This window comes from Coregonus lavaretus (assembly GCF_964263955.1).
Source record: "Coregonus lavaretus genome assembly, chromosome: 1".
Classification (NCBI taxonomy): domain Eukaryota; kingdom Metazoa; phylum Chordata; class Actinopteri; order Salmoniformes; family Salmonidae; genus Coregonus; species Coregonus lavaretus.
The window spans coordinates 2,261,435-2,286,418 of NC_139988.1; the positions used below are offsets into that span (position 1 = coordinate 2,261,435).

The 24,984-nt window shown below is 41.3% G+C and overlaps 2 protein-coding genes across 2 annotated transcripts in view; one reads left to right on the forward strand and one right to left on the reverse strand.

Annotated features, from left to right (window-relative positions):
* LOC311136120 (mitogen-activated protein kinase kinase kinase 4-like) overlaps positions 1-1,531 on the forward strand; it is a 73,527-nt gene extending 71,996 nt beyond the window's left edge. Inside the window, exon 28 of the mRNA XM_084170204.1 lies at positions 1-1,531. This exon is cut by the window's left edge and continues 313 nt beyond it. The gene's annotated coding sequence lies outside the window, so the exon portion shown is untranslated.
* A 4,978-nt stretch (positions 1,532-6,509) lies between these two features.
* Positions 6,510-23,891, reverse strand: LOC311131267 (1-acyl-sn-glycerol-3-phosphate acyltransferase delta-like). The gene is made up of 9 exons (XM_084164137.1): positions 23,558-23,891; positions 18,508-18,685; positions 18,053-18,222; positions 17,654-17,815; positions 17,155-17,308; positions 16,902-17,004; positions 13,888-13,963; positions 12,144-12,342; positions 6,510-7,020 (listed from the first exon to the last, which is right to left on the reverse strand). Exons 2-9 carry the CDS (start codon positions 18,683-18,685, stop codon positions 6,941-6,943), a joined length of 1,122 nt encoding a protein of 373 aa, XP_084020263.1. The 5' UTR covers positions 23,558-23,891; the 3' UTR covers positions 6,510-6,940.
* Positions 23,892-24,984: the final 1,093 nt, after the last annotated feature.

Sequence of the window (24,984 nt, forward strand, 5' to 3'; positions counted from 1 at the left end):
TACAGTGTGCCCTAATGAACATGACCCTGTAGTAGAAGTCTTATATGTCCTGGGGAGGGCTGGGAGGGGGTAGAGGGGAATGTATTGTATTGTACATACTGTAATAATAGGATTGGTTCATTGGATCCTTCCTTGTATAAACAATATTATAAAGCTTTGGTAATAAGTATCATCTTGTTCTCTCACTGGTGAAGATGAGATGGAACACCTCGGAATAACAAGGCAAATGAGAAAGAAATGTTAAAGAAATTGAAAAAATAACAAAAGCTATGGCACTTTAAAAAAACAACTGTTCCTCCTTTCAGTGAGTGTTCTAGGGACAGTTGAGCGCAGGGGAGATCTAAGTTCACTTCAGACATTTGGGCCTCGTTCAGTAGGCAAACGTTGTGGAACATTGCAGCTAGAAATGTCAAGAGGCATGTTTGTTCTACATAACATATTTCTATCTGAACGTTCCACAATGTTGTGCCCTTCTGAACGCGCCCCAGGTTTGGTCGAGGCATCGGTCTTGCCTTCAGTCGTTTGATGCGGTGAGTCTCATTGTACAGAAGCAGGGGACGCTGTACCTACAGTGCCCTCCGTAATTATTGGGACAATTAAGCATTTTCTTCTTATTTTGGCGCTATACTCAAAAGGTTTGTATTTGAAATCAAACAATGACTATGAGGTTAAAGTGCAGACCTTCAGCTTTAATTTGAAGGGTTTCTCATCCATTCCGGGTTAACCGTTTAGAAATTACAGCACTTTTTGTACATAGTCCCCTAATTTTAGGGGACAAAAAGTATTCGGACAAATTCACTTATGTATAGTAAAAAGTGTTTGGTTCCATATTCATAGCACGCAATGACTACATCAAGCTTGTAACAAAGAAAATGTAAGACGCATTTGCTGTTTGTTTTTGTTTGCGTTTCAGATTATTTTGTGCCCAATAGAAATTAATGGTAAATAATGTCATTTTGTAGTCACTTTAATTGTAAATTTGAATATAATATGTAGAGCCAAAAGAATTACAAATGCTTCACTGTCCCAATAATTACAGTGGGGACTGTATAAGAAACTATTTCCACCCAAACATTCAAATTAGATGAACAATCAAGGGCTGTGGGGAAGAGTCTAGGAAGGAAAGAAAAATGTTATTTTATTTTTGTTGGATTTGTTTTAAAGTATTGTTTTTCCTTTCGCCTTGCTGAGGAGAGGATCCCATTTTTAACAGTTGGGGATTAAGAGTGCGTCCCAACTGGCACCATATTCCTAATATAGTGCACTACTTTTATATGGGCCATAGTCAAAAGTAGTGCACTATATTATGAATATGGTGCCAGTTGGGATGTAGAGGATATGAGCGGCACTGATTGGTCGACAGAGTCAGACAGGTGTGCTCCGATTGGAGAGCCACGGAACTGAAGCATATCCAACCGAGGAGAGAGACAGTCCGATCTCACTCCCTGCTGCTGAACGCACACACACACTTTCTGGTCCTCTGCTGCTCTTAGTGTTTGCTATGTACAAACAATATTAATAAATCTTTTTTTAAGAAATGCTGTTTGAGATTAGTTTGTCATGTCCTAAGGCTAGATTAATCAAACGTAACATGGTAATGTTTACACAGGATCTTAAAATATACAGTGGGGGAAAAAAGTATTTAGTCAGCCACCAATTGTGCAAGTTCTCCCACTTAAAAAGATGAGAGAGGCCTGTCATTTTCATCATAGGTACACGTCAACTATGACAGACAAAATGAGGAAAAAAAATCCTGAAAATCACATTGTAGGATTTTTAATGAATGTATTTGCAAATTATGGTGGAAAATAAGTATTTGGTCAATAACAAAAGTTTCTCAATACTTTGTTATATACCCTTTGTTGGCAATGACACAGGTCAAACGTTTTCTGTAAGTCTTCACAAGGTTTTCACACACTGTTGCTGGTATTTTGGCCCATTCCTCCATGCAGATCTCCTCTAGAGCAGTGATGTTTTGGGGCTGTCGCTGGGCAACACGGACTTTCAACTCCCTCCAAAGATTTTCTATGGGGTTGAGATCTGGAGACTGGCTAGGCCACTCCAGGACCTTGAAATGCTTCTTACGAAGCCACTCCTTCGTTGCCCGGGCGGTGTGTTTGGGATCATTGTCATACTGAAAGACCCAGCCACGTTTCATCTTCAATGCCCTTGCTGATGGAAGGAGGTTTTCACTCAAAATCTCATGATACATGGCCCCATTCATTCTTTCCTTTACACGGATCAGTCGTCCTGGTCCCTTTGCAGAAAAACAGCCCCAAAGCATGATGTTTCCACCCCCATGCTTCACAGTAGGTATGGTGTTCTTTGGATGCAACTCAGCATTCTTTGTCCTCCAAACACGACGAGTTGAGTTTTTACCAAAAAGTTCTATTTTGGTTTCATCTGACCATAAGACATTCTCCCAATCCTCTTCTGGATCATCCAAATGCACTCTAGCAAACTTCAGACGGGCCTGGACATGTACTGGCTTAAGCAGGGGGACACGTCTGGCACTGCAGGATTTGAGTCCCTGGCGGCGTAGTGTGTTACTGATGGTAGGCTTTGTTACTTTGGTCCCAGCTCTCTGCAGGTCATTCACTAGGTCCCCCCGTGTGGTTCTGGGATTTTTGCTCACCGTTCTTGTGATCATTTTGACCCCAGAGATCGAGGGAGATTATCAGTGGTCTTGTATGTCTTCCATTTCCTAATAATTGCTCCCACAGTTGATTTCTTCAAACCAAGCTGCTTACCTATTGCAGATTCAGTCTTCCCAGCCTGGTGCAGGTCTACAATTTTGTTTCTGGTGTCCTTTGACAGCTCTTTGGTCTTGGCCATAGTGGAGTTTGGAGTGTGACTGTTTGAGGTTGTGGACAGGTATTTTATACTGATAACAAGTTCAAACAGGTGCCATTAATACAGGTAACGAGTGGAGGACAGAGGAGCCTCTTATAGAAGAAGTTACAGGTCTGTGAGAGCCAGAAATCTTGCTTGTTTGTAGGTGACCAAATACTTATTTTCCACCATAATTTGCAAATAAATTCATTAAAAATCCTACAATGTGATTTTCTGGATTTTTTTCTTCTCAATTTGTCTGTCATAGTTGACGTGTAACTATGATGAAAATTACAGGCCTCTCTCATCTTTTTAAGTGGGAGAACTTGCACAATTGGTGGCTGACTAATTACTTTTTTTCCCCACTGTAAGGGATTGCCTGCGTTTGTACTTACACACTGCAGAAACTAGAGCCAGCATCAACCTGTGAAGTGGGCCTATCTTTATTTTATTACAGAATCTCATGCGTGTAAATAAGTTATACATTTTGAATTGAGTCGATTCTCATCAAATCACAATTTATTAGTGCATTTAACAAATTCCCAACAGTGCATTTAACACGTCACAACACACTTTAGTCCTACATTTGTGTATGACAAGGACAAAGGCATGGATGCATTCGGAAAGTATTCAGACCCCTTGACTCCTTCCACATTTTGTTACGTTACAGCCTTATTCTAAAATTGATTTAAAAAATAATCCTCAATCGAAACACAATACCCCATAATGACAAAGCAAAAACAAGTTTAGAAATGTTTGCAAATGTATAAAAAATTAAAAACATACCTTATTTACATAAGGATTCAGACCCCTTGCTATGAGACTCGAAATTGAGCTCAGGTGCATTCTGTTTCCATTGATCATCCTTGATGTTTCTACAATTTGGAGTCCACCTGTGGTCAATTTAATTGATTGGACATGATTTGGAAAGGTACACGCCTGTCTATATAAGGTCCCACAGTTGACAGTGCATGTCGGAGCAAAAACCAAGCCGTGAGGTTAAAGGAATTGTCCGTAGAGCTCAGAGACAGGATTGTGTCGAGGCACAGATCTGGGGAAGGGTATCAAAACATTTCTGCAGCATTGAAGATCCCCAAGAACAAAGTGGCCTCCATCATTCTTAAATGGAAGAAGTTTGGAACCACCGAGCCTCTTCCCAGAGCTGGCCGCCCGGCCAAACTGAGAAATCGGGGGAGAAGGGCCTTGGTCAGGGAGGTGACCAAGAACCCGATGGTCACTGACAGAGCTCCAGAGTTCCTCTGTGGAGATGGGAGAACCTTTCAGAAAGACAACCATCTCTGCAGCATTCCACCAATCAGGCCTTTATGCTAGAGTGGCCAGACAGAAGCCACTCCTCAGTAAAAGGCACATGACAGCCCGCTTTGAGTTTGCCAAAAGGCACCTAAAGGACTCTCAGACCATGAGAAACAAGATTCTCTGGTCTGATGAAGCCAAGATTTAACTCTTTGGCCTGAATGCCAAGTGTCATGTCTGGAGGAAACCTGGCAGCATCATGCTGTGGGGATGTTTTTCAGCGGTAGGGACTGGGAGACTAGTCAGGATTGAGGGAAAGATGAACGGAGCAAAGTAAAGAGATCCTTGATGAAAACCTGCTCCAGAGCACTCAGGACCTCAGACTGGGGCTAAGGTTCACCTTCCAACAGGACAATGACACTAAGCACACAGCCAAGACAATGCAGGAGTGGCTTTGGGACAAGTCTCTGAATGTCCTTGAGTGGTCCAGCAAGAGTCTGGACTTGAACCGGATCGAACATCTCTGGCGAGACCTCAAAATAGCTGTGCAGCGACGTTCCCCATCCAACCTGACAGAGCTTGAGAGGATCTGCAGAGAAGAATGGGAGAAACTCCCCAAATACAGGTGTGCCAAGCTTGTAGCATCATACTCTAGGCTGTAATCGCTGCCAAAGGTTCTTCAACAAAGTACTGAGTAAAGTCTGAATACTTATGTAAATGTTATATTTCTGTTTTTTTCTTTCTTAATAAATATATATATATACAGGTAAAAGTCAGTAAATTAGAATATTTTGAAAAACTTGATTTATTTCAGTAATTGCATTCAAAAGGTGTAACTTGTACATTATATTTATTCATTGCACACAGACTGATGCATTCAAATGTTTATTTCATTTAATTTTGATGATTTGAAGTGGCAACAAATGAAAATCCAAAATTCCGTGTGTCACAAAATTAGAATATTGTGTAAGGGTTACATTTTGAAGACACCTGGTGCCACAAACTAATCAGCTGATTAACTCAAAACACCTGCAAAGGGTTTTAAATGGTCTCTCAGTCCAGTTCTGAAGCCTACACAAACATGGGGAAGACTTCAGATTTGACAGCTGTCCAAAAGGCGACCATCGACACATTGCACAAGGAGGGAAAGACACAAAAGGTTATTGCAGAAGAGGCTGGCTGTTCTCAGAGCTCTGTGTCCAAACACATTAATAGAGAGGCAAAGGGAAGGAAAAACTGTGGTCAGAAAAAGTGTACAAGCGATAGGGATCACCGCGCCCTAGTCAAGATTGTGAAAAAAAACCCATTCAAAAATGTGGGGGAGATTCACAAGGAGTGGACAGCTGCTGGAGTCAGGGCTTCAAGATCCACCACCAAGAGACGCTTGAAAGACATGGGTTTCAACTGCCGCATACCTCGTGTCAAGCCACTGTTGACCAAGAAACAGCGCGAAAAGCGTCTCACCTGGGCTAAGGAAAAAAAGAGCTGGACTGCTGCTGAGTGGTCTAAAGTCATGTTTTCTGACGAAAGCAAATTTTGCATTTCCTTTGGAAATCGAGGTCCCAGAGTCTGGAGGAAGACAGGAGAGGCACAGGATCCACGTTGCCTGAAGTCTAGTGTAAAGTTTCCACCATCAGTGATGGTTTGGGGTGCCATGTCATCTGCTGGTGTCGGTCCACTCTGTTTCCTGAGATCCAGGGTCAACGCAGCCGTCTACCAGCAAGTTTTAGAGCACTTCATGCTTCCTGCTGCTGACCTGCTCTATGGAGATGGAGATTTCAGGTTCCAACAGGACTTGGCGCCTGCACACAGCGCAAAATCTACCCGTGCCTGGTTTACGGACCATGGTATTTCTGTTCTAAATTGGCCAGCCAACTCCCCTGACCTTAGCCCCATAGAAAATCTGTGGGGTATTGTGAAAAGGAAGATGCAGAATGCCAGACCCAACAACGCAGAAGAGTTGAAGGCCACTATCAGAGCAACCTGGGCTCTCATAACACCTGAGCAGTGCCAGAAACTCATCGACTCCATGCCACGCCGCATTAATGCAGTAATTGAGGCAAAAGGAGCTCCAACCAAGTATTGAGTATTGTACATGCTCATATTTTTCATTTTCATACTTTTCAGTTGGCCAACATTTCTAAAAAATCCCTTTTTTGTATTAGCCTTAAGTAATATTCTAATTTTGTGACACACGGAATTTTGGATTTTCATTTGTTGCCACTTCAAATCATCAAAATTAAATGAAATAAACATTTGAATGCATCAGTCTGTGTGCAATGAATAAATATAATGTACAAGTTACACCTTTTGAATGCAATTACTGAAATAAATCAAGTTTTTCAAAATATTCTAATTTACTGACTTTTACCTGTATATATATATATATATATATATATATATATATATATATATATATATATATATATATATAACCCTGTTTTTACTTTGTCATTATGGGGAATTGTGTGTAGATTGAGGGGGGAAAAAACAATTTAATCAATTTTAGAATAAGGCTTTAATGCAACAATGTGGAAAAAGTCAAGGGGTCTGAATACTTTCCAAAGACACTATCTGTGCTTTATGTAGGTGCAGTACATTCCCATGTATCGACAAGAGGAAGACTACCACATTAGACTGCCATTAGCAGAAAAGGTGTGCCTTCGAAAAGTCTGAAGCACCTGCCCAACTGTCTTGTCGTACTTGAGTTGACTGCAATGCTATCTCTGACCAGCAACCAATTCTTTCTTTGGAATGAGTTATCTGCTGGAGGTTAACTGCTGTAGTGATCAGGATGGTAATCTGAGTGATCCCTGGGAGCTGGCAAGGATCTTGAAGTTGTAAGGTCATCTCCTCAGTTGTTAAGTGGGACCCCATAGCTGGAGCTTCTCTTAATCTCAGTCTGTCCAATCATCCAGCGCACACCAACTGACACTGAGAATGGAATGGAGAGGAAAGAGATGAACATACTGTATGCTGAGGCTCTTATTATGAAGTCTGTGGTTACAGCATCCAGTGGAAATGTTTGACCAAGTTTCTCAACCGTATGATTTGTGCCAACAGGATTATGTAATTTATAAGGGATAAGGGCCAATACTATCATGTAAGAGATACCATCCAATGGCATTCCAGTCATGCGATGGCATGACAAGGCATGCAATATTATTCAGTACTTTCCAAGAGGAAGGAACAATAATTTCTTGCTGTTGATCAGTTTCATACTTGGATGCGACTTGGAAGAATAGATGGTAAACAATGGCTATGATTAAGGAGAATGTACCAACAAATAGACCTTTTAGAGTTATTAGTCACAAAGTTGTCCTGGTTGAAGGTGAGTTTTGGAACAAAATTCAAAAAAACAACAGAGGGCTTGCAGCTGACATACGACGCCTCCTGGCGGCCATGTTGGAAGACCACTGCATTAATTATTCTGACATCAGCAGAGTGGCTACCCAAAACGGCATAATAGTGCCTAAAACTAGTTGATTAATCACCACAGTCAGTTTCTGTAGAGTATTTGGCTGCTCTAACAAGGCAGGAAAGACAACGGGGGAAAAAAAATATGTTTACAGATTTGCCGCAATCATGAAACACCATTGGTGACACCAATGAGATAAGACTCAAGAACTGTCAGAAAAGCGACGAAACCTTTTTGCCCATCAAGACCTGAACCCAGACAGCTGTCAGTACAGGGTCTGCTCTATCAAGACCTGAACCAGCTGTCAGTACAGGGTCTGCTCTAGCAAGACCTGAACCCAGACAGCTGTCAGTACAGGGTCTGCTCTATCAAGACCTGAACCAGCTGTCAGTACAGGGTCTGCTCTATCAAGACCTGAACCCAGACAGCTGTCAGTACAGGGTCTGCTCTATCAAGACCTGAACCCAGACAGCTGTCAGTACAGGGTCTGCTCTATCAAGACCTGAACCCAGACAACTGTCAGTACAGGGTCTGCTCTATCAAGACCTGAACCCAGACAGCTGTCAGTACAGGGTCTGCTCCGATAATTTCATCACTGGTAAATCAAGACTGATTTTCTTGTTTAGTTTAGCTGTTATGCTAACCAGGTGTTAACAACAACACTAAGTTAGACAATTAGCTAGCTAGATAGCTTGTAGTCTAGCAATTAGCATGTGTCACGTGAGTTTAACATTTTGGGGAAGCCATTTTTCACCATAAAAATGCACCTTTATAACAAAGGATTGCCTCTATCATCTCATAGCAGACTAATGAAAGCCTACTATTCCTGATGTGATGGATTGAGATCATTTAGGCTTAATAAGCGCATACGTTTATAGGCTATATCAGAGATGTTTCCTTTGCACGGTAAAAATGTGGCATTTGATAAACATTTCATGCAATTCTACTACACTATATATGATTGCCCTTACGAAAAAATAGCGAAAATATGCTGCAAATACTGCGTCCAAAATAACACTGCAGTAATTTTGCAGTGCAGTATAACTGCAGTTGAACACTGCAGTTATTCTGCAATTACTGCGTCCAAAATACCACAGTCGACTGGAGAAATTAGCAGAATATTTTTTTGCTACGATGGTAGCCTAGGCCTACTCTACCAACACTGACAACAGATCAATAAAAACGACCTTGTCTTGAATGCAACCATGTAATCTAGGCCAATGAAAAAGGGGTCCTGGCTAAAAGGGATCCAGCTTTTGTCAAATTGTCCAAAGTATTGTTTTTGAATTTTAACTAACCCTAACCATAACCGAATTCTCATAACCTGCTGCCTAAATTCTAATCTGCTACGAAATGTCAAATATGACATTAATTTGACAATAGCTGGGTCCCTTCTAGCCAGGACCATGAAAAGGGGAGACACAAATTGTACAATATGATGTCCATATAGCCAGTGATTATCATATGATAACCCAATGATAACATATTGAGAACTTTATTCACAAGAGGGTAAATGTACGGACATTACAGCATAGGACAAAGGACTCAATGTGATAGGACAACCTGACTATTGGTTATTCCAGCCCTCCAATTGATTTACATTTTAGTAATTTAGCAGACGCTCTTATCCAGAGCATCTTACAGTTAGTGAGTGCATACATTTTCATACTGGCCCCCCGTGGGAAACGAACCCACAACCCTGGCGTTGCAAGCGCCATGCTTTACCAACTGAGCTACAGGGGATTTAGTCTTTGAGACACTAAAACACCTGAATGAATTAAACACAACCAAACAATCAAGAGCCGTGATGGTATAGGTGACCTGAAGGAGTGATATTCTATCAGGTGCTTTTCATTTGTTTATGTACTGTAGGTTCACCAGCTGACCTCTGAAGACACCCATGTGGACTGGATTCCCACTGAAGATGAGCAATGCTGCAGCAGCATCAGCTTCTACTACTTTGTCCTTTTCCAGATATGAAAGGAGATATCCCTCAGTTATACAAGATGGTTGTTATATGCTGTGCTTTGGTCAATCTGAATGATTATGTTGTGCCATTTGAGTAGAGCACCTTCACCTTGTCGTCATGACAAAAGTGCCCCCTTAAACCATATTAATATATAAAATGTAATTTGTAACGTGTAAAATACTATTGTTTATGATATTATAAACATACTGTACTTTAATAGGCTATATTGTTGTATGAGTGAAATGAAAAGTATTGTGTAATCTCTGCTTTGACTAGCCCCATTGAATAAAAAGTATTTCTTATAGCCCAACTATTTTATTTCTTTACAATTTAAACACATTTAGCATAGACAATGTAATTGGTGTGGTAGTCTTAGGTAAACCATCTTCATTATCACAGAGCCACCTCCAAGTGCCAGTCAGACCTGGGAGAAAAGTATCTGGCATTGGACATGGTAGTAGTAGTTGTGAGTATGTTTTAAGCTAAGGATACCCTCTCCTGCTTCCAGACATTTCACCACCTAGATTACATGGGTTGGATTTGAACCAAAACATTTCATGTCAGCACAAGGCATGTACAAAATCTAGTATAATGATTAGCCTCATATACATTGTTTACTGGTATCGTTTTTAAATTGAGAACATATAGCTGAACAATATGTAAACAGCCCTAGTCGGCTCGGGGATTAGAACCAGCGACCTTTCGGTTACTGGCACAACGCTCTTAACCACTAAGCTACCTGCCGCCCCACATAAGGCTAATGCCATCATACTGTAAGCCAGTGGTTCCCAACTCCGGTCCTCCAGTACCCCCAACAGTACAGTTTATTGTAGCCACGGACAAACACACCTGATTCAACTTGTCAACTAATCATCTGGCCCTCTGAGTTGAATCAGGTATGTTTGTCCTGGGCTACAACAATGTGCTGTTGTGGGTACTGGAGGACTGGAGTTGGGAACCACTGCTGTAGGTCTACGGCTACATTGGCGTTGCATACCATTATCAGCTGCAAAATGGGAACACATGGCTGATATCCTGAAAAAATAGTGACAATCAAATACAACTAATTGGAGAGCTTATGACTGAACAAAAAGGTCATGTTCATTTGAAAATACAACACAGGAACACATAAATTAAAGACCGATTCCCTTCCCCTCTTTATTGCAGGATTGTGATCTGTGATGAATCAACATTAACTATTATTCAAGATGAACTAGTGTTAAGTTAATTAAAACAAGTTTAATCACTTAGCTTACTTGTACACTTTGAAATTATATGAAAGTGTTGATTCTTTGAAGTTAACTCATATGTAAAGGTTAGACATTTTAGTAACAAGTAGGCTATTATTACTAAAACAATGTCAGGTGAACAAAAAAAAGTAAATACCAGAGGTGGCCAACCTCGCTCAACTGCACAGGATGTTGGTGGCACTTTCATTGGGGAGAACAGTCTTGTGGTAATGGCTGGAGCGGCATTAGTGGAATGGTATCAAATACACCAAACACATGGTTTCCATGTGTTTGATGCCATTCCATTCGCTCAGTTCCAGCCATTATTATGAGCCGTCCTCCCCTCAGCAGCCTCCACTGATCCCTGATCTATGGGTGGAGCAGACTTCTGTTCCAGCCCAGTAATAGCACACTTGATTATTAACTAATTATGTTTGATTAATTTAAATCAGGTGTGTTAGTGCTGGGCTGGAACAGAAGCCTGCACAGCCACCAGGGTTGGCCTGCTCCATTTGTAATAGGTTTATACATTGTGTGACTTTTAAACTGTACTTTTGTTCACACAATGTGCTAACATACGGTAAGTACACTCCATGGCATACAAGGATGTACCCTTGCTCTCTTGGGACATTCATTGGGACCTCTTCATCTGCAGACAGGGTTTCACAGCTCTCTGTAGCTGAGGACAGAAAACATCAAAGAAACAGGCTGCATTATACTCAAGTTAGACACCCCTGAATATTATGTTGCTATATATATATATCTTTCCTCAGTTTTTCTCACTAGGGACTAGGGAATAGTTTCATAATATCCTCCCACAAAGGTACCTGCCCTATCCAGAGTAGCCTACTCTCCCTTCTCTGACAGCTGGAAGTGCTAGCTAATCCTTTCAGCTAGCTAGCTACCTAGCTACAAATGCATTTGGAGTTACAACGATAAATACATCAAGATAGCTAACTAGTTAATATGAAGTTAGCAAGCTGGTGATATTTAATTCACATAGCTTGCTACACAGTATGTAAAGTTCGCTAACTAGTGAACAATTTGTTAGCAGCTCATTTGAGTTAGCCTGCACACTAAGTTTCTGTAGCAAGCTAGCTAGCTAATAATAATACATAGTTTTTTATCACTTTCAAAATATATTTACTTACTTGAATAGGTTCTCCCACTGCCTCCATTTTTTGGGTCCTTAGAAAAACGAAATAACGGGCAATCTTCCCGAAGTTTCTGGTGGTAGCAAAACGCAGCCAGCCATGTGGATGATTGGAGGTCTTCCAACATGGCGCTTGGTGAGGTTGCTAGGTGATTTGTGACACAACTGCAAGCCCTCTATAGTGTACTTGAATAACCTTGGCAGGCCACATTAGGTCGTCTCGAGGGCCGGATTTGGCTCGGGGGCCACTAGTTGATGACCCCTGAAATATATACCAATAAGACCCACCTGCAGAGCATAAGGCCACAGTGGCCAGTATGGTGAGAATAGACCCATAGTTGACCAGCTGGACCAGGAGGAGGCAGAGGGGGTATAGGAGAAGGCAGGTCCAGCCTAGCCAGTTGATCAGGGCCCAGGGCCCACGTGGTGGGGTGATTACAGGGCCTGGGAAACACCCTGTCTGGCTGTAGTCCTCCTGGAACTGGTCCTAGAACCACAATACATGCGCACATCAGTTACCTGTAAAAACAGGAGCATAGTCCAATAGCTTCACAGCCATGACCACAAGAAAGTCGGAAGGGAGGGGTCAAAGTCCTTAAAGCTGTTTTTTTGTATGTCTGATATAGTATGTCTATATCATATCATTTTTTTTGTGGATCTCTTTTTAACGCAGTGCAATTTCGTACTATCTAATCTAATGGGCCAAGGGTAGATTTCACAGATTGTGCAAGTGAACAAAGTTATAATGTGAAGAGTAGGTGGGTCGTAATTTGGTCCATCTAATCTAATGGGCCAAGGGTAGATTTTACAGATTGTGCAAGTGAACAAATGTATAATGTGAAGAGTAGGTGGGTCGTAATTTGGTCCATTTGTAAAACATATTATTTAACAATTTTAAGAGCACATGTTCAAATTCATAAAAAACACGTTTCCCATCTCAAGAGGATTATATACAAAAATTAATATTGTGTCTATTAAGTGCCAAATAAAGTAACAGGGTTGACCGTAACATGGTTGACGATTTCTTCTTAAATCAGCCATAAATCCCCTTGTGACAGGGGGAATGGAAGCTTGTTGTGTGCAACAGGGAGTGGCAATTGAATGAAATGAATTGTTAAAACATTTCTAGCCCGTCTATCTATGGGTAACAGGGTTGACGTGTTATGCTCAACCCGCTCAGTTTTCCACCACAAAACACCAGACAATGGCCAAAAAGAGTAGAACCAGCTTATCTGCTTTTACACTATGATTTGACTATTAGATGTTCAATTTTTCTTTAGAATTTTTGTTTAAAAAAAAATTAAGGAATGGTTTCACCATATTAAAGCGAGAATTCAGTTCACTTAACAGGGTTGACCTTAAAATGAAGGACAGATGTAAATGCTGAATTTTGGCACTTTAGCAAGCCTTTTTTAATATTAAAAATCATATTTACTGAATTTGCCATGTGGTCTATATTAAAGGGCACTTCATTTAATTGAACATGCTTTTTAAAATTCAATATTGGTGCACAATTTCCACTTAAAATATCAAAGGGAGCATAGTCCAAAAAGGCACTCTTTTCATGGAACGACACAGTTTTTACATAATATAAAGTGTAAATGAAGCGAGTTTGAGCTTTTAGCTTTGTCCTTGGCACTTACTGCACTCCAAAGAGCTGGCTGTTCAAAAAAGAAAGCTCTCCTTAAAGTACTATCTAATCTAATCCATGTAGTCTGGGCATCCTTAAAGATGCATGACACTATAATAATAAAATAAATAACAATAAACTAACAGGGGCCAAAGTGCCATTTTATCTGAAAGTGTTTGGTGCAATGTTTGTGAATTAAACATTGGGGACAGAACAAAGTTATAATGTAAGGTGAAGAGTAGGTATTGACATTAAACTAGTTTAAATGAAGAGAGTTATAGCTTTTAGCTTTGTCGGTTTAGTCCATAGTGAACAAATAGATACAAACTCTGCACCTTGTGCAAATGCTTAGTTAGTAAATCTGGTCCATAGTGTGATCCCTCTCCCCAATTATAACACTACCTTCTCCTGGTAGAGTTTGTGCAGCCAGACAGAACATTCAGCCTCATCTTCTGGTACGGATTCCAGAGGGATTCTCCTAGAGACAGGGAGGCAGAAGGGGAAAGCATTTCTTTCAGCTGTCCAATTCAATTCCATAGAACTTTATGGTCCAGTAAAATACACTGAACAAAAATATAAACGCAACATGTAAAGTGAGCTGAAATAAAAGATCCCAGAAATGTTCCATACGCACAAAAAACGTGTTTCTCTAAAATGTTATGCACACATTTGTTTACATCCCTGTTAGTGAACATTTCTCCTTTGCCGAGATAATCCATCCACCTGACATGTGTGGCATATCAATAAGCTGATTAAACAGCATGATTATTACACAGGTGCACCTTGTGCTGGGGACAATAAAAGGCCACTCTAAAATTTGCAGTTTTGTCACACAACACAATTCCACAGATGTCTCAAGTTGAGGGAGAGTGCAATTGGCATGCTGACTGCAGGAATTTCCACCAGAGCTGTTGCCAGAGAATGTAATGTTTATTTCTCTACCATAAGCAGCCTCCAACGTAGTTTTAGAGAATTTGGCAGTATGTCCAACCGGTCTCACAACCGCAGACCACATGTATGGCGTTGTGTGGGCGAGCGGTTTGCTGATGTCAACATTGTGAACAGAGTGCCCCATGGTGGCGGTGGGGTTATGGTATAGGCAGGCATAAGCTATGGACAACGAACACAATTACATTTTATCGATGGCAATTTGAATGCACAGAGATACCGTGACGAGATCCTGAGGCCCATTGTCGTGCCATTAATCTGGCGCCATCACCTCATGTTTCAGCATGATAATGCACGGCCCCATGTCGCAAGGATCTGTGCACAATTCCTGGAAGCTGAAAATGTCCCAGTTCTTCCATGGCCTGCATACTCACCAGACATGTCACCTATTGAGCATGTTTGGGATGCTCTGGATCTACATGTATGACAGCGTATTCCAGTTCCCGCCAATATCCAGCAACTTCGCACAGCCATTGAAGAGGAGTGGGAAAACATTCCACAAACAACAGCCTGATAAACTCTACACGAAGGAGATGTGTCGGGCTGCATGATGAAAATGGAGGTCACACCAGACAGATACTGACTGGTTTTCTGATCCATTTTTTAAGGTATCTGTGAAAAACAGATGCATATGTGTTCCCAGTCATGTGAAATCCATAGATTAGGGCCTAATGAATTTATTTCAATTGACTTAATTCCTTATATGAACTGTACCTCAGTAAAATCTTTGAAATTGTTGCGTTTATATTTTTGTTCAGTATAAGTCCAATAAGCCAATACAGTGGGGGAAAAAAGTATTTAGTCAGCCACCAATTGTGCAAGTTCTCCCACTTAAAAAGATGAGAGAGGCCTGTAATTTGCATCATAGGTACACGTCAACTATGACAGACGACAAATTGAGAAGAAAAAAATCCAGAAAATCACATTGTAGGATTTTTAATGAATTTATTTGCAAATTATGGGTGGAAAATAAGTATTTGGTCACCTACAAACAAGCAAGATTTCTGGCTCTCACAGACCTGTAACTTCTTCTTTAAGAGGCTCCTCTGTCCTCCACTCGTTACCTGTATTAATGGCACCTGTTTGAACTTGTTATCAGTATAAAAGACACCTGTCCACAACCTCAAACAGTCACACTCCAAACTCCACTATGGCCAAGACCAAAGAGCTGTCAAAGGACACCAGAAACAAAATTGTAGACCTGCACCAGGCTGGGAAGACTGAATCTGCAATAGGTAAGCAGCTTGGTTTGAAGAAAGCAACTGTGGGAGCAATTATTAGGAAATGGAAGACATACAAGACCACTGATAATCTCCCTCGATCTGGGGCTCCACGCAAGATCTCACCCTGTGGGGTCAAAATGATCACAAGAACGGTGAGCAAAAATCCCAGAACCACACGGGGGGACCTAGTGAATGACCTGCAGAGAGCTGGGACCAAAGTAACAAAGCCTACCATCAGTAACACACTACGCCGCCAGGGACTCAAATCCTGCAGTGAAAGACGTGTCCCCCTGCTTAAGCCAGTACATGTCCAGGCCCGTCTGAAGTTTGCTAGAGTGCATTTGGATGATCCAGAAGAGGATTGGGAGAATGTCATATGGTCAGATGAAACCAAAATATAACTTTTTGGTAAAAACTCAACTCGTCGTGTTTGGAGGACAAAGAATGCGGAGTTGCATCCAAAGAACACCATACCTACTGTGAAGCATGGGGGTGGAAACATCATGCTTTGGGGCTGTTTTTCTGCAAAGGGACCAGGACGACTGATCCGTGTAAAGGAAAGAATGAAAGGGGCCATGTATCGTGAGATTTTGAGTGAAAACCTCCTTCCATCAGCAAGGGCATTGAAGATGAAACGTGGCTGGGTCTTTCAGCATGAAAATGATCCCAAACACACCGCCCGGGCAACGAAGGAGTGGCTTCGTAAGAAGCATTTCAAGGTCCTGGAGTGGCCTAGCCAGTCTCCAGATCTCAACCCCATAGAAAATCTTTGGAGGGAGTTGAAAGTCCGTGTTGCCCAGCGACAGCCCCAAAACATCACTGCTCTAGAGGAGATCTGCATGGAGGAATGGGCCAAAATACCAGCAACAGTGTGTGAAAACCTTGTGAAGACTTACAGAAAACGTTTGACCTGTGTCATTGCCAACAAAGGGTATATAACAAAGTATTGAGAAACTTTTGTTATTGACCAAATACTTATTTTCCACCATAATTTGCAAATAAATTCATTAAAAATCCTACAATGTGATTTTCTGGATTTTTTCCCCTCATTTTGTCTGTCATAGTTGACGTGTACCTATGATGAAAATTACAGGCCTCTCTCATCTTTTTAAGTGGGAGAACTTGCACAATTGGTGGCTGACTAAATACATTTTTTCCCCACTGTATATGGACCTTGAGATCAGTGAGTTTAGCCTCTAACCAATGGCCATCCCATGCAGGCTGAAATTAATTATTATTATATACCTTATGTATAAATCTGGATGATATTTTTTCCCATTGATAACTCCCAGCAAGGTTGGAGTTTCGTTGTTTCTGAAATTTAGTGTACAACAGTACACTGCAGCAACTGAAGGGGTTACAGAGACAAAAACATGAAGTTGTCAAAAGTTCAATGGCATCAGTCTTCATCCAAAATATCCTAAATACGTAGATATACACTCATAAGTCATGACATGTGTAGCATTTGGTCATTCTGGAGCTCCCCAGGGTTCCGTACCTGTCCCTCTGAGGTTCTGGACGGCTACCCAGAAGCCCTTGGTCCTGGGCAGGAGGTGGTGTTTGAGTTTAGGCAGACCTTTCTTCTCTGCCACCTCCATACTGATCCGATGCTTCTCCTCTGTGAAGCGTGTTCCCTCACAGTGGAGCAGGAACTGGCACACAGTTAGAGATTCACTGTAGGGTCATTGCTGTGTTTTGATTGACCAACCAACCTGAATACTCATGTTTACAAGGTGAGTATCATTATATTCTCACGTTATCCTTCCTAGACTTGTGACATAATATTGATTACATCAATCGAGACAATATCAATACAATCTTATAGATGAACAACCATACTTCATACGCATGTTTACATAGTTGCAAAGAAAGTTTGGAATAAGGAGTTTAAAAAGACCTGTCACGTCCTTTCATGAACTATACATGCACAGTCAACTTTTGACTATTAAGTGTCATTACTGATTGATTGAACTTAATTGATTGTGTTCGAGGCTCACCCAGAATTTCTTGGGGTAATCCCGTAGGTTCTGAAGACTCTGGACAAAGCTCCTCTCATCCTCCTCCCACTTCCTCTTAATAAACACCATCTCCAGGAAGTACCACATCCAGCCAATCACAGGCAGGTATGACAACTCTTTCTTGGCTAAACATTTGGAGGCCTGGAAAGGGAAAGATTGTTAATGTGTTTGACTACAGAAGGCATCAAACAACTACTGAAAATCTTAGTCTCTTCTCAGTCTTTCTGCAATTCCTTGCTTCCCACCTTCCTCGTCTCCTTCTCAACGGTATTGGAGGAGAAATTCCAAGGTCCCTCCCCTTGGAATTTCTCCTCCAATGCGTTTTGAGAACGAGGCGATGAGAGAGGATGAGAGGAATTGATATCCCTGTTCTCTTACCCCAAGGACACCGAATCTGTCACAGAAGGTCCAGCCACACAGAAAGTCTATTTCAAAGTTGTGGTTAAGGACGACGATGGCGTTCTCTTTGCCGTAGAGTTGGCAGTTCTCTGGGTCTGTGTAGAATGTTACTTCAGTGCCAGACCACCACTCTAGGAGAGCCACAGACTCTGGGGAACATAACATAACATTAAAATATCATTAACATAACATAGCACTAACACAACATAGCATAACCTAGCCTAACAGAGTGTAAATAACAGACCACTGTGTCAGCAGCTACAGTAACTTTACATTTCAGTTATTGCACGACATTAGAGAGCGTATAGCCCTACAGCATCAGCTAAGTGAAACAATAGCGAAAGAGAGCGATATTCAGTTTGTATTCCTGGCTTAAAGAAGGCCAATAGTCCTGCTGCTGTAGAGTATGTTACAGTAGACTAGATCCTACTCACGGCTGGTGATGGAGTATCCCAGTTTACAGTTGATCCGCCGGGCCAGCTGCTTGTTGATTGGCCAGAGGGGCAGAGTGCAGATCTGTAATAGGTTGACCAGGAGACCGCTGACCAAGAACCCATAGCAGATGATCAGGTGACACAAGAACGTGCCCTTCAACCACTGTACCAGACCCATCTACAGGGGAGGAAATGAGAGGAAAGGAAATGAGCGGAGAGGAGTTTATTAGATATAATAAAGATATAGTTGATGCTCAGCAGGTGTCATAGGAACCACTGCACCAGCCCCATCTTTCCATTGGAAGCTAGACTCCAAACCCTGTATGAAAAGAACAGAAATGTCTAGTGCTTAAAAATCTGACCTCACCTTCCCTTCTTCTGCACTGATTGGAAAATGACTTGACAGGTGAAAATAAACTCATAATTCAGCTGGTCAGTTCTTTCAGTTCAGAGGAGAGGACAGATCTTTGAGACAGCCAGACATTTGAGTCATTTAGCAGACGCTCTTATCCAGAGCCACTTACAAGAGCAATTAGGATTAAGCCCAAACAGATTTTATACCTTTTTATTTTATTTTTATTTCACCTTTATTTAACCAGGTAAGCCAGTTGAGAACAGGTTCTCATTTACAACTGCGACCTGGCCAAGATAAAGCATAGTAGTGCAATAAAAAAAACACAACAACACAGAGTTACATATGGGGTAAAAAAACATAAAGTCAGAAATACAACAGAAAATATATATACAGTGTGTGCAAATGTAGCAAGTTATGGAGGTAAGGCAGTAAATAGGCTATAGTGCAGAATAATTACAATAGTATTAACACTGGAATGCTAGATGTGCAAGAGATTATGTGCAAATAGAGATACTGGGGTGCAAAAGAGCAAAATAAATAACAATATAGGGATGAGGTAGTTGGGTGGGCTAATTTCAGATGGGCTGTGTACAGGTGCAGTGATCGGTAAGGTGCTCTGACAACTGATGCTTAAAGTTATTGAGGGAGATAAGAGTCTCCAGCTTCAGAGATTTTTGCAATTCGTTCCAGTCATTGGCAGCAGAGAACTGGAAGGAATGGCGGCCAAAGGAGGTGTTGGCTTTGGGAATGACCAGTGAGATATACCTGCTGGAGCGCAGACTACGGGTGGGTGCTGCTATGGTGACCAATGAGCTAAGATAAGGCGGGGATTTGCCTAGCAGTGATTTATAGATGGCCTGGAGCCAGTGGGTTTGACGACGAACATGTAGTGAGGACCAGCCAACAAGAGCGTACAGGTCACAGTGGTGGGTAGTGTATGGGGCTTTGGAGACAAAACGGATGGCACTGTGATAGACTACATCCAATTTGCTGAGTAGAGTGTTGGAGGCTATTTTGTAAATGACATCGCCAAAGTCAAGGATCGGTAGGATAGTCAGTTTTACGAGGGCATGTTTGGCAGCATGAGTGAAGGAGGCTTTGTTGCGAAATAGGAAGCCGATTCTAGATTTAACTTTGGATTGGAGATTCTTTATGTGAGTCTGGAAGTTGAGTTTACAGTCTAACCAGACACCTAGTTGGCTCGGGGATTTGAACCAGTGACCTTTTGGTTACTGGCCCAACGCTCTTAACCACTAGGCTACCTGCCACCTCAGACAGATCCAATCTCGTACAAACATCGAATATCCTGTCCTGAACAACATAAAATAGCCAAGTCTCAAGGACGGATAAGCATCAATGAGATAACTTCCAGTTGTCAGTACAGGTCACCCTTGCCCGATAAACAACCGGTATCACCTGAAGCATGCACAAAACCATGTAAACATGCACGAGCTGGGCTACTATGCATCGCCTGCATGTATTTACATCGTGTGTGCATGCTTCAGGAGGCAGGAATATGAACGCACTACCAAAGTTTTGAAAAGTCTGATTAATAATACTTTCCTATAGATATTTTGTCTCAAATTTCCCAAGGGTATAAGGACCAACCACCCAGACCACCAGTTGGTTCCCCAACTGCCGGACCAAATTTGCCTCACGGGTGGTTTTATTTGCCCCCCCAAGTTCTGAGCCAAAAAATTATAATATTTTCTGTGTGGAATTGTCATTGTTGGACATAAAAGACTGTAAAAAAAAAACACCAGGAAATCAGCTCCAAGTGATTTTAAATGTAAGCAAGGTTTGAAATTATTATATTTTAGTCAAACATATCTGCTTGGGCTTTTGCGGTCAATTTGCAGTCTACAAATGATTTGTAATTTTGCCCCCCGACCAACCGCTCAAGAAAAAAAATCATCCCGCGGCTGAATGTAGTTGATGATCCCTGTGGTAGAGTAAGTTCAAATATTATTTTATTCAACATTATGTCCTGGAGAGGTCCTGAAAGGGCCATTTCAAAATAGTTGAACTGCAATATATATTACAGACGTGAATTGCGAAAGCTAAACCAGATGATTTATCGGGCAAAGTTCACCCCCACCCTCGCTCAGGAACAGAGGGAACTACCCTCATGACTCATCTCTCTCTCCTGACCGAGGCTGACCTCCTGCCGACCGAGGCTGACAAAGTGAAGCACTCACTGCCCTCCAAAGAGCTGGCTGTTCAAAAAAAGAAAGCTCTTCTTTATTTATTTTTCTTCTCTCTCTCCCTCCGTCTGTCCGTCCGTCCAGGTTGTATATTAGTCATGGAGGTTTACTAAGTAAAGACTACTGATCTAAAAGGAGCCGTGTAGGCCTCCCACCACGATCCATAAAGGTCAACTACATACTCATACTAGAATCAGGATAGAAACTGTCTTGGTTCCAATAGTCTTGTTTGATAGGAACTTCTTGTTCATGTAGAATGATTACAAGCACTCACTGCAGACAACAGAAGTGTGAAACCTGTTCAGTGCATAAGAACTGTGAATAGGAATATGAGTATTCCCATAGAAAGGTAACAATTCCCTTACAACCAAATAACAGCATTACCGCAAAAATGGAAGAGGAAAGTGGAAGGGGGAAAAAGTAAGGAACTTGTCTGTCGGCCTTGCATTAAAGAACATAATTGGTTAAAGAAAACTGTGATAAATAAAAAAGTATACATTTAAGGACCAAAGGATTGACAGCCGTCCCATATAGATTGCAAAATAGTTGGGAAGATATTTTTGACGTACCGATCCCATGGCATAGTGTTAATGAACTGATACGCAAAACGACGCCGGATTCAAAACTTAGACTTTTTCAATTTAAATTATTATATACAATTCTTGCTACCAATATAATGTTATTTATATGGGGGATACAATCTTCCCAGCTCTGCAGATTTTGCTGCGAAGAGACAGAATCATTAGATCATTTGTTTTGGTACTGTCCATTTGTAGCTTGTTTTTGGACACAGGTCCAGGAATGGCTCAAGGATTGCAATATTTACCTGGAGCTAACCCTGCAGATAGCACTACTGGGTGATCTGAAAAGTCATAGTCAATTGATCAATAATATAATAATACTTTTAGATAAAAAAATTATTTTCAATTTACAATCTGTAGAAACAATGAGAATAGAAAGGTTCAGAACTTTTGTAAAACATCACAGTTGAAAAATATATGGCAAATAGAAATCCAATATGGATGGTGTTAAGAGATAGATGGGTGGTGTTGAATGGAGCTGATGGATGGGACTAATAACAACTAATAACAACTAATAACAACAAGATAACTAATAATGTAAGCGTACTGTGTCCATAATAAGTATATAGGTTTAAGTTGAGAGCTTTTGTGAAATAGCACAGTTAGAAAGATATGGCATATAGAAGCAAACCGGATGGACATCATGAAAATGATCGGAGAGGTTGAGGGTAGAGGAAGTTCAGGAGTAAAAACAAACAAAATAGAATTATTGTAAAATTGACTGTGTCCATAAAATGTATATAGTATGTATAAGCTGGAAGTAGAGGCCTAAGCATTGTTGTTTACTCCAATTAGGGAATGGGTTGTGGGGTTGGAAAGTAATAAAGGGAAATATATATTTTTAAAGGATATGTATATGTATGTAATATATATATATATATATATTTGCGAGAAAAAAAAACATGGGGGATTGGAAGTGATGCAGACAATTACATTGATGGAAGTTGCAATCTATCTGCAATATTAAAGCTGATCTACCCCCTAAAAAAATTAAAAATAAAAATACAATTCCCTGTACAATATATGGTAGCATTGGAAATAGTTGATAGTCCACAGAACTCACTCTGTTCCACCTGCTACCTGCTCAATAGAGCACGTCTCTAAGCAGACAACTGTTTTTGCACCTACACATGGCCTGACTGCTATCTGATGATTATACAGCATTGATGACACACCCTGCTAGGTTACACTCTGGGAACTACTACAGTACATACCAATAGCAGACTGGCCAGGCTGGCCCCACCACACCACAATGCAGTACAATCTACTATGGAGGAATTTACCTCAGGGGAGTGGTGGTGGACATTAGCATATCAAACCTCACCTATTGTGGAAGCATCAGGAAGGGAAATAGTTGTGAACAATACAATACATGTCTACAATTCAGACTCATGGAGTTATACACCGAGTGGACTAAACATTAACATAGACATAGACTGACCAGGTGCATCCAGGTGAAAGCTATGATCCCTTATTGATGTCACTTGTTAAATCCACTTCAATCAGTGTAGATGAATGGGAGGAGTCAGGTTAAAGAATGATTTTTAAGCCTTGAGACAATTGAGACATGGATTCGATCTGTAGTGCAATGACATTTCTTTAGAGCAAAATTACTTTTTAAAAACTTGATTTCAAACTATAGCCAAAATTATTTATCTCCTCAACAGGTTATTTTGGTGATGATAACGCTAATCTCATAAATGATATACTTCAAAGTCACAAAGTATTCATTGATTGAAATCTTACAGACTATGCCTTTAATTGTAATCAATAATCTTACCAAGGACTCTTCCAAGTAGCCTAGTTGTATTATAATAATAATAATAACAGTAATAATACAGGATTAGCCTAATAAAACAGAGTGGGGAAAAACACTTTTAGATTACCATAATACAAGTGTGTTACAGTACCTCCGTTGTCCCTGGCTTTGGTTCCTTTCTGGCAGCGATAAAACTGTCCAGACACTGACGGAAATTGTGTCTCCAAACTGTCTGTCTGTAGGCTAGGTGTTTGAGAGATGTCCCTAAACTAACTCCTTCAATCTAATTTTAGGAATACCCAGCCGCCCAACGGAAACCCCACCTGACAACGCGACACTTTTGTTTGGCCTTTTCTCAATTGGTCAAAGTTCGCCCTCTCCGGTTTCAAAAGGAGGCAAGGAGAGGACGGATGAGAGGACACGAGTAATCGAGGAAATTCAATATAATTCTCTCCATTCGGGGATGGGGGGGTTGCATTGGGGTCGCCTACCCTACGTGTTTATTACAGCTGATGTGAGGAAATCCCTCTTGCATGTGCTCGCTGCTGCTGTGTGTAAAAAGTGTAGAAAGTAGAAACTCCTCGTGTGGAAACAATAGGCGGGATTTATGACTTTGTCACTTGTCCAGATAACGACGACCCAAACAATGTCGCGCCACCTGCTCAACTTTCTGTCTCTACGTTCTATTTCATTATTCGGCCTGTAGCTCCCTCTGCTGTGGCTTAAGTGTGTTGCACTAATGAAGCGTTTCCTACAGAGCTGTGTGTGTATTAGGGCTTCTACAGTATTTGATCTGCCTATGTATGATATTTAGCAATAGTGTGTTAGTTGACTGCCTCTCTATGTAGCATTCACATGTTATATTACTGTTGAACTCATTTAGAAAACCTTCTAGAACAGTGGCTGACAGCAGAGCGATGGTATGCCTACAGCCTCTCCCTCCATAGTTATTTCCTAGAATGAAGATATCTAAATTAGTGAACCTAGGTTATTTCTCTCTCATTGTTCCCAAAGTATTGCCAGTTGATCTTATTTTTCTACTTCCGGTTTAGATTATCCATGTAGCCAGAAGCCACTGTGTCATACAAGGCATCTAATAGTGGCATCTGAGAGAGAGAGTGCAGAATGAGGGCTAGATGCCATGGCCTTGGAATCAAAAATGTCCTTGCGAGAGCCAGTAGAGGGCACCAGAGATGTATTTAACAGAGGTTCCTAGAGGTATCCTCAGCTCCAGTTCACAGAGGATCCTAGAGGTATCAGCCCCAGTTCACAGAGGATCCTATAGGTATCAGCCCCAGTTCACAGAGGATCCTAGAGGTATCCTCAGCCCCAGTTCACAGAGGATCCTAGAGGTATCAGCCCCAGTTCACAGAGGATCCTAGAGGTATCAGCCCCAGTTCACAGAGGATCCTAGAGGTATCAGCTCCAGTTCACAGAGGATCCTAGAGGTATCAGCCCCAGTTCACAGAGGATCCTAGAGGTATCAGCCCCAGTTCACAGAGGATCCTATAGGTATCAGCCCCAGTTCACAGAGGATCCTAGAGGTATCCTCAGCCCCAGTTCACAGAGGATCCTAGA